The sequence below is a fragment of the Fragaria vesca genome, linkage group LG7 (genome assembly GCF_000184155.1).
Source record: "Fragaria vesca subsp. vesca linkage group LG7, FraVesHawaii_1.0, whole genome shotgun sequence".
Lineage (NCBI taxonomy): Eukaryota > Viridiplantae > Streptophyta > Magnoliopsida > Rosales > Rosaceae > Fragaria > Fragaria vesca.
Window position 1 is genome coordinate 1,160,493 of NC_020497.1, and position 10,251 is coordinate 1,170,743.

At 40.0% G+C, this 10,251-nt stretch overlaps 1 protein-coding gene across 1 annotated transcript; it reads left to right on the top strand.

The window, feature by feature from the left end:
• Positions 1 to 8,305: 8,305 nt before the first annotated feature.
• LOC101308913 lies at positions 8,306 to 9,256 on the top strand. The gene is made up of 3 exons (XM_004308160.1): positions 8,306 to 8,632; positions 8,717 to 8,804; positions 8,847 to 9,256. The coding sequence occupies exons 1-3, from the start codon at positions 8,306 to 8,308 to the stop codon at positions 9,254 to 9,256; spliced, it is 825 nt and encodes a 274-aa protein (XP_004308208.1).
• Positions 9,257 to 10,251: the final 995 nt, after the last annotated feature.

Consider the following 10,251-nt stretch of genomic DNA (forward strand, 5'->3'; position numbering starts at 1 on the left):
TTTTTTAAGTGCCGTTGCCATTTAATATGGTCAGTCAGATCTTGATCTGAACGGACCACATTAAAGAGTCGTTGTGCTGCATTTGTCCCTTCATGTGCTGTATTTATCCCCCCCATGTGCTGCATCTGTCACGTGGATCATCTGAAAAATTTGGTTCGGAGTAATGCTCGGGTTAAATCTTAACCCAGTCCATGATCTTACCTTCTGGGTCTCACATGGACCCCACACTCAACCCAGTCCAAATTTACACCGGTGGATGAAAAATTTGGCCCAACGTTTTGTCTTACCCAAGCAATAAACCCATTGGTGCATTCGCTCTTAAGGAGACCTCACTTGAGGGGCGAATTGGATTTCGTCGGGCTTATGCCTAAAGTTGTGAGTGGACCTTTTGTTTTAACTAAAAGCATGCGATGCATTATATTGTTGATCAATTATTCTTCTGCTGAGATTTATTGCTTTATCTGATATTTGACAATTTTCATCTTTTGGAGCTCATTTTCGGTGGACATGTATATTGGATGTTTATGAGGGTAGTATGTATATAAATGCTAGCTTGCCATACGTGTTTGGTCCGTCATAATGAGGTGAAATTTCATTATGGCGTGACGTGAGTGTTAGACACAAGCGTCATAGCCCTATATGAAAACTACTTTCTTATCTGATTCATATAGGTTTTCATATAGGGAGTCCACACGTATATACACTCGTGCTTTTCCGCCATAATGTGGTAAAATTCTATTATGGTGTGACGTGAGCGTTAGACGCAAGCGTAGTAGCCTTGTATGAATTTCTATTTTTCTATTTTGTTCATAGAATTCGTACAAGGAGTCTGACGAGTGTAATTACATACACATGTATATTTATATATAGTTTAGCATGAGAGGCTCCATTTTATTGAGTTTTGGAGACTGGGCGGAGCTAGTCATGTATTTGCCAGTTTGTGAGTAGAAAGCTTTGAGCTGTCGCATGCAGCATAATTTCTATGAAAAATTAAATTGGGAATGCATAAATATTTTTATTGAATTCATTTTTGTCCACTCACTCTAACGGTTTCAAATTTTTCCCCTGGGCCCTTCGTTTTAAAAATGCCCAGTATGCAGGTTAGCATAGTTGAGGTCGGGCGTACATGGAGACGAGACATAATCAATAGTATAGGTTCTGCTTATATTTCTATTTCTAGTTCCTATCTCTTCTAATAGAGTTGCTCTGAACCTGTGATTGTTGGTTATGAGATTTTTGCTAGATTCATAAATATAAATTGGGAGATGTTGTGATTTGTGGGGAGCACGAAGGCTCCAGGAGTTTATTAGGTTGGAGTTGGAACTGTTAGAAGTGTTTGCAGGTGTTTTAGTTAGGAAGGGTTGTCCATTTTCAAGGGAGGTTATGCCAATTTTTTCGGTAAATTTTCCTTGGAGGTGGTCCCCGCAAGATTTACTTCGGGTTTCAGGGTGAAATTCGGGGTGGATCCTGACACCCACACTGAGCACCCAGCCACCGACACGTTCCCGACGTCAGCGGTCGTCTCTCTGGTGGTCTGCCTAGCCACCACAACATCAACACCATCCTCTTGCTAAACCTCAAAACAAAGTCTCGGAGTTCTTCCTCGCACCAAATCGGATCTGGCGCCACAAAGCCGCTTGGCTCTCCAAAGATCCAAGTTGCCGCCGCCGAGGCCTTCTCACCAAAACCAGATCACGAACTAGATCTGCACAGTCGCATCACCACCCCAAAGCCAGAGCAGAAGCCGATGCCGCCTCATTGATCTCTCTTATGAATAGGGAGACCGATCTCCAAAACCAAGACCCTGAACTGCACTACCATCACCGTCTTGATAGAAGCCTCGCTTGCACGATGCACTGCTTTGCCTGAAACCCCTCTTGTACGGTGCCCCGCCATGCCCGATCGACGTCTATCCGAGGAATAACGCCGCCGCCAACGAAACCCTAGTTTCAGTTTTCAGAAAGGCTCCGAAAAAAAGAATAATCTCTATCTTAATTTATAGTTATAAACGTGTATTGTCTGTAAAAATAAAAAGAGTTTTACGTGGTTTTATTAGTAATTTGATATGAGTTAACAAAGTCAACAAATATTTGATAAAAATAAGTGTTCTAGGATATTCTGTATGTTTCTAGATATTCTTTATGTGTGCCTTGGCCTTATGCCAATAGGATATGTAGTTAGACTAGATCTATGTATTCATATTCTTACCATATTGGTATTGTGTAATTCCCTATATAAAAGGCTCCTATCAATGAATAAGATGATGATTCTCCTGCTATCTCTTTGTCTATACACTTTATACTTCATCACATTATCATGCACTTTGTTCTAACCCTAGAGCTAATAGCCCACCATTTTTTTTCCAAACCCTAACAACCAAAACCGGAGGTTCTCGGCCCTGCCTCGGCCGCCACCGCCGCCGTCGCTTCCCGGCCATCCGCTCCGCTGCTTTCTTTTTATCCGATCAAGCATCCAAGTGTTTACGGTATGTTTATTTTACAACCCTAAAACTCTTCCAAGTTCAATAACCTCGGGGGAGATAAAGTGTTTTCTCCTCTTCTTCTACTCCATTCTATGCTTGGGTCGGTGTATTTGCAAGTACCAAAAATTCTGGAATTTTATTCGCGGGTCAAAAGTGTGTTGGATCACTCTTGTTTCCTTGTCCGGGTTGTGTATGATCAACCCCGACCTATCACCGGATTGTGTTTGATCAATCCGAGGCCTTTTCCGAATTGTGTTTGATCAATTCGCGGCTTTTCCGGATTGTGTATGATCAATCCGAAGGACAAACCATTAAAAACATTGTTTGCGACCTCTATCGAGTCTCATAACAGCTTGGTTTTGTATGCAAGAGCAATGTAACATTCTGCTCCTTTGAGTTTTGACGTACTCGATGCCTAAGGTGAATCTTCGCTTGGTATCTGTGGAACCTTTCATTGGAAAGGATTAAGCCACATGTTTTGACCCCCAGGCTAACAAGCCTAGATGCCGAGATTTCACATCTCATGTGCTCAAAGTCTTTGATGCTCCACATCGACAAAAGCCTTCAATGGCAATCTGTGCAAAAAGTAATGACCACAAAGTACTATGGAATGCACTCATGGAGCGTTTCTCGAAACGTTCATATAACTCTACTTGTTGAGTTATTAGTCAAGTGGATTGCTTACCACCTTAATTGACTACATATTGTCGATGATCTTTTGTGGCATCATGATCCATAATCTTTAGCGGATTCGATCATCATCAAGTTCTCTAAGTCCTCCAAGTTGGTTTGAAATTACCAACGAAACTTGATTTTGATCATACAAACGGGAATTGTATATACGCTAATGTGATAAACTTATTTGGGATTATCCCCTAATGTGGGGACAACAATATGGGTCATGGCAACGGCAGAAAACGTCGTGCCGATGTCTAGAAAAGAGGGGGAGGTGTCGCCGGCTCTAATAGCGACACTCCCAGTCTAGACACCATTTTGTCAAAACTACTCACGTCAGCTCATGACAATGCAACCATTGTGGATCTTCGGATCACTGGTTCAAGATTGTCCAGCTTCTTCAAATTGTGAATGCATACAAAAAGGTACGGAAAATCAATATGAGGACAAGAACGTCATCCTCATGATCGCGAATTTCGAAGATTCGGATCCTGCTCTAGCTACCCTTGACTTTGACGTCATCGGCTAGACATTGATTTTTGTTCCAAGCTATATGTACTAAGGCGTTGTATTGACGTCCTTCGTCTATTTGAGACCTCGATGTACTCACATTACCAATAATGAATGCCTTGAGAATTTTTTCAAAGTTATGAAACTTTCTCCTCTTATGGTTCGTATTGATTTACAAACAAGATGTACATTTTTACATCGTCCTTAGAAGCATGGCATATTTACAATCTACATGGTTAGATTGTGCCGTTTTGGTCTCTTCCAAGTGAAGATGATGCACGGCCTTGCATCCTCAAGAAGGATCACTAACGTGTTTCCGGTTAAGTCTTCTACCTTTTAGCGGATTTTCCTTCATCAATTGTTCAACTAGGCTCATCCAAGCTCAGTGTGATGTCTTAGAATTGTCCGAAATTAAGGAGATAGTGGTTTTAAGTGTGCCTCGCACTACCGACCCTCCACGGACATGCCTGGTCATACTGACTTAGAGTTACCGAAAGCTTTTGATTTTGGATCCCCTTACGCTATTAAACCAATTTCCGTCTTGCAAAAGATGTTGAAGACTTTTCAAAACCGAAAAATTATCATCATGACTGAATCCTCTAGGTCCTCTGAGTTAGTTTATGTTCATGTCAGGGAGCTTTTGCTAACTAGTCATGGAGTTTACGACCTTAGAATGACCAAAAGGACTTGGTTTTGATCATACACACGTCACTTTTGGCTAAGGCAAAAGCCTACACGCCTCCTGCAAGCTTCACAGCTTCGCACATGCCAAATCTGCGAAAAACAGAAATCTATCTCTTCTGGACAGTCAACTTTGTTTGAGCTTTGTGAACAGCTCTGGACGAACCAGACAGTGAGCTTTACATCATTGGAAAGCTCTATAAGTCTAGTTTTCAGAACTTTTCGCGGTTTGTCCATATCTATTTTAACGAAGAAGTTATGGCTGTTTTAGTGCGCAAAGGTCATTCTACGCGGAAATTTTTATGCACTCTCAGGATTGCAGCTTTTCGTAGCTTCTTTCAATCCTTCTAAATAGTTCAAGTGGAACTATTAACTAGCCTATCATCGAGACATTGAGTGCTTCGCAAATAGTGGAACTATCCACAACATTCTAAGGAACCGGCAACTATTTTTGGTCGAGACATTGAGTGCTTCATAGATAATGGAACTATCCACAACATTTTAAGGAACCGGTAACTATTTTTGGATTTTGTGCCTTTGTAAATCTTCTGTGACTACAATGATTGAATCATACCGGTCATTCAAGGACGCGATTTAGCTTAAATCTTGATGCCTCATGGCACCATGATCAATGTCACAGATACCATCTATGCATTAAGAGGCAATCGAACCATATTGAGCTTTAAAGACATTCCTGCTAATAGTTTTCATTTGAAAACATATTGTGAGAATGAACAAGAGTTCTTTTGTGTATACCTTCTCATGAATGCCGACTGAAGCGCATCTTGGAGAAATTCATGAGTCAATCTAGTGGATTGTATGTCACTACAATTCGAATATCGAATCCCATGTTGTCGCCAAACATGATATTTAGGACACCGACTCATATAGGCTTTGGTTTGACCAAATTGGTCAACTTGGAAGAGATATAATGGTCCAAATTTTGAGAAATTCTCATGGATATCCATTCTTCCGCTTAAAACGAAGACATTCAAGATCTAGCTTCACCATGAAGCATGGTGGTGACCCGGGGGACATTGACGTCACCCGAACACGACTCCAACTTCCTAGAGGTCGTCTGGTCAATTCCTCAAGCAATTGAGGTGCACCGGCCTTCCCTCGATGTCGCATTGGCCCCCCTGCAATGCTCATTGCTCGTTTTGAAAGCCTATTCTTTAGCTAAATTAGGAGTGAGACCCTCCTACGCTAAATAACACAAAAGTGAACATTCTATTCTTACATCAAACTATGTAGATAGATACAACCAACTTGCAGACACCTTTTTATGCTTTATGGTGTTGGTTGAAGTGTTAACACACTGGTCACATGTTTCATTATTATCTACTGCTTATACTTCTACGGGCTCACTACCCATTCTTTAAAGAAGTTTATCGGGATGTAAGTTGAAATGTCCTGTACCCCATGTTCACACGCAATACGGTCTCACCGAGGCTACGACCAAGTAACTTTAGCTTGTCGCTCGAACATTATTGATGCGCACCAATCTTTCTATTGCGTCTTAGGGCTATGCAATATTTGCATGCAGCTTTACTATTCTTCTACGACCCACCATCATTGAATATTTTTGTACTACAGCTCGTGACTGTGTACCAGGATTGCAATCCTCGAGCTCAAACAAGATTGAAACGGATCTCCAATCCTTGAGCTCGGCTAGATGTTTATTCTAGGTGCCAAATCGCATTGCCACTGCGCACAATGATGGGTCATTTGAGATGAATAAGTATTTAGGTTGGATGTGAACCGCCACCTATAATCCGCATATGTAGAAACCTTGTCAGGCGATCTCTTTCACCGCTATATTGTAGATTGTCACTTTGATGAAACAATATTCCCGCCGTTAGGGGGAGATAAGAACACAAGTGTTCAAGTGGAAAGACATGAATTGTCGTGGTTTGTCCCCACTAAGTCTCATCTTGATCCCAAATGCTTAAAGTGTTAAAGTGACGAGATCACATGCTGCAAATATGTCTGCAAGGATTGATGTCCCATCAAGAGGACATGGCGCGACCAAAATGTGTTGGTCTTGACGCCATCACCATGGATGGTGATATAGTGACGCCATATAGTGGCAAAATTGGTGTCACAAGGTCGTGTGGCTCCCCACAAGGAGGGAGGCCCTTAGGTTCGATACTTTCTTGCACTAGGAAGAAAGTGAGCTTGGCACAACCTGATCCATTGATCAGTGATACTCAAATCCGTCTCATGAAGTCTGAATTGTGATTATCGTTGGGGGACGCCTCAATGTCAAATCCAATCCATATAGAGATCTCTACAAGTATTACACTAGTGTACATGAGGATGTGGGATAATGTGTCTACTATCGAACCACCTTTCATTGATGGATATCAACTTAGTTTATTGGCCTAACGGAAAGATGCGATCCAGCATTAACAAAGAGATAGGTCCTTGGGTAGGTGATGCCGATAGCGCAAGCTAAACCCTATCAACTATACCATTGTTAGATAGCGTAGTGAACAAGAGTTTAGACTCACCTTATGGCGCAAGGTCTCTCACTATCACGCACTGGGATCGACTACGATGAGATATGCTCTCCTAATGGATATCATTGAACTCCACTACTTTGTCAGTTTGGTAGTTTTCGAATAATTGAACATGCAGCCTATGAATGTGGTCATGATAACATGTCTATGGGATCAGAGATATACATGAAGCTATTAAACGGACTTCATTCATCCGAATCAAGTGGCTCCAAACCACAGGAGCATGCGTGTGCTAAGGGCCCGTTCGTTAACGTTTCCAAATCCTGTTTTTTGTTTTCCAAATCCTAAAACGGCCGTAGAATGCGTTCGGTGATAGGATTCCTAATTCAGTGAAAACTCTATCTTAAAAACTGATTCAGTTTTAGTCTATCTTTTCGGAAACAAGATATCTGCGTATCCTTTATTTTCTGAAAACAAAATCGCGAATTGTGAGAAACACGGGATACGGCTTTTGCGCGAAAGAGAAGAGCGGGATAATTTTTTAGTGAAAGAATGAAGCGCCAGATTAGAGCGCGCAAAGGGTTCCAATTTTTGGCTCAAAGGCTCTATATATTCATCAATTCGTTCTCTGTCAATATCAGCCTTGTTCATATTCTTCAAATTACAGAGCTTCCTTCGTCTATACTGCATCAGGTATGAGGTTTTCTTTTATTTTGAATTTACTTCAATCTTTCCCTCATTCCGAATTTGTTTGTACTAATCTTGTTCAGGAGACAGAGGTTCCTTCTAAGTCTACTGCACTGCTATAGGTATGGAGTATTGGTCTTCACCTTCCCCCGAGTTTAGTTCATTCTTCCCTCGTATGATTTTGGCAACAGATCATGAACATCTAATCAAATGTTTATATATATATTAATTCTACTGATGGTTGATGTTAAATCTATTGTTAATTCATGCAAATGAATCAAATGTTAAATATATTCTACATGTCAAACCGTTGTTAGTTCTACTGATGTATTTTTAATCAGCAGCTTATCTTTTTTTCTTTTTTTTTTTTGTTGTGTTTGAATTCTGTGATTATGTTACACAGGGCCTCCTAGTTTCTACTGACTGTAGCTTAACACCATAGTGTTTAAAGAGGGATCACCTTGTGTATGATGAGAGATATATAACAGTTTGCCTAAAATTTGTCTAAGATGTGTGCAGGGAAAGTGACTTGTTTGATGGGAAAGTGATTCATAAGTACTTGATGAACTATTGTTTGTCTGCATTTTAATATATACGTGCATCTACCTGTCTTGTAGATTGAGGATATTGTCCAATGATCTTATCAATATGACAATTTCTTGCATTCATACGTGCATCTATATATTTCATATTTGCTGAGTTGATGCCTCCTAATACTGGTATACAGACTAAGTGGATTGTAAGTGGTCTAAGGTATATATATGTATATATTCATCTGTGCTATTCTTGTTTCATGCATTTCAGGAATATGGCCTCTAATGAAGTGGAAGTTGATGACAAAGCCGAATGGTCTGCTAAGAATGAAGGAAAATTCATTCGTATTTTGCATGAGCATGTTAAGAAAGGAGACATGCAAACATCTACTTTCAAAAAGAAAATCTGGAACGAAATAAGTGATGAGTTGTTTGCTGAAACTACAAAAAGATATCTTGTGCCACAACTCAAGTCTAAGTTTAATAGACTGCGCAAAAAACATCGTGAGTTTTCTGATTTGATTGAGCATACCGGATTTGGATGGGATCCTATTGCAAACACTGTTACCGCATCAGAGGAAGTATGGGCTACATATATCAAGGTAAATTTAGTGTTATCCCAAATTTTTTATGAGTTTCATGTATGTTTCAATTTTTATATAAGTAATATGCATTTTTCATTGCAGAGAGTGTCAGGAGTGAAACCCTATCGTAAGAAAGGCTTGGAGCATTATGAAATTTTAGGGGAAATATTTAACACTTCTACTGCAACAGGTCAACTACATTATGCCTCTATTTAAGTGCCTCCCAATTCAGATGATGAGCGAGAGTTAGAGAAAAAGTTTCTTAACAATGGAGTTCATATCAATCTTGATGAGGATTTCAATGTCAATAATGCTCAAACTGAGACAAGGGCAAAAAGAAAAGCTGTGACAGAGGCTCCATCTTCGGAGCGTCGTACAAAGAAATGGGACAAAATGGAAGCCTACTTAGAAATTTGTGGTGAGGTGATGAAAAAAAAGCTGCAACAAAAAAAAGAAAAAAATGCTGAAGAGAATAAGGAGAAGTATTCCATTGAAGAGTGTGTGCAGATTATCGAAAGGTTGGGAGACATTGACGGTGCCACATTTACTAAAGTGATGGAAAAGTTTATTGTTGTTGAATGGAGGAGGCTTTTTCTTACCATATCAGATGAAAGGAGAAGAGCTTGGCTTGCTAATCTCTAGAATCATTGTTTACATTGATCTTTTTGTTGTCTTACTTGGTCTTTTGTCTTCGTTAAACTATTATTTTAATTCATATTGATCATTACATTGGTGATCGAACTTCTAGGTTTTGTTCATGTTCGTATTCAAATAAATGAGCTGATGAAGTGAAAGTAAATTGAGAATAGAGAATCGTGAAAGATGTGTATCTCATTCATTGATAGGAGCCCTTTATATAGGGAATTACACATTACCAGTATGGTAAGGATATGAATACATAGATCTAGTCTAACTACATATCCTATTGGCATAAGGCAAAGGCACACATAAAGAATATCTAGAAAGATATGGAATATCCTAGAACACTCCCCCTTGTGCCGCGCATTGATATGCCAATGGTGCTAATCTGTTGCCTCGTCAAAAACTCCTCAAGTCACAAAAACCCTGTGGGAGAAAAACTGAACCTTAATTGTAGGAGAAAAAGAGTACAACGCACCAGCCTACTTCATTGAGATGATACTCCCCCTGATGTGAACATTATTCAGAGAGACTTGATAGCCGATGCATGCCTATACTTTTCACATGTTTCTCAAAAGTAGACTTAGGCAAAGACTTAGTAAATAAGTCTGCTGCGTTTCCTTCGGAACTAACTTGGTTCACTTGAATGTTGAGAAACGCCTGTTGCTGTTGGTTGTAGAAGAACTTAGGTGAAATGTGCTTTGTATTGTCACCCTTGATGAAACCTAACTTCATTTGCTCAATACAAGCTGCATTGTCCTCATAAATGCATGTAGGTCTATCAGTTGTAGAACTTAATCCACTAGTTCCTCTAATGTGCTTAATGATTGATCTCAACCAAACACATTCCCGAACAGCTTCATGCAAAGCTATAATCTCTGCATGATTTGAAGATGTCGCCACTAGAGTCTGCTTAGTAGACCTCCAAGATATCGCCGTATTCCCAATGGTGAAAACATAACCAGTTTGAGAACGTCCTTTATGAGGATCAGATAAAT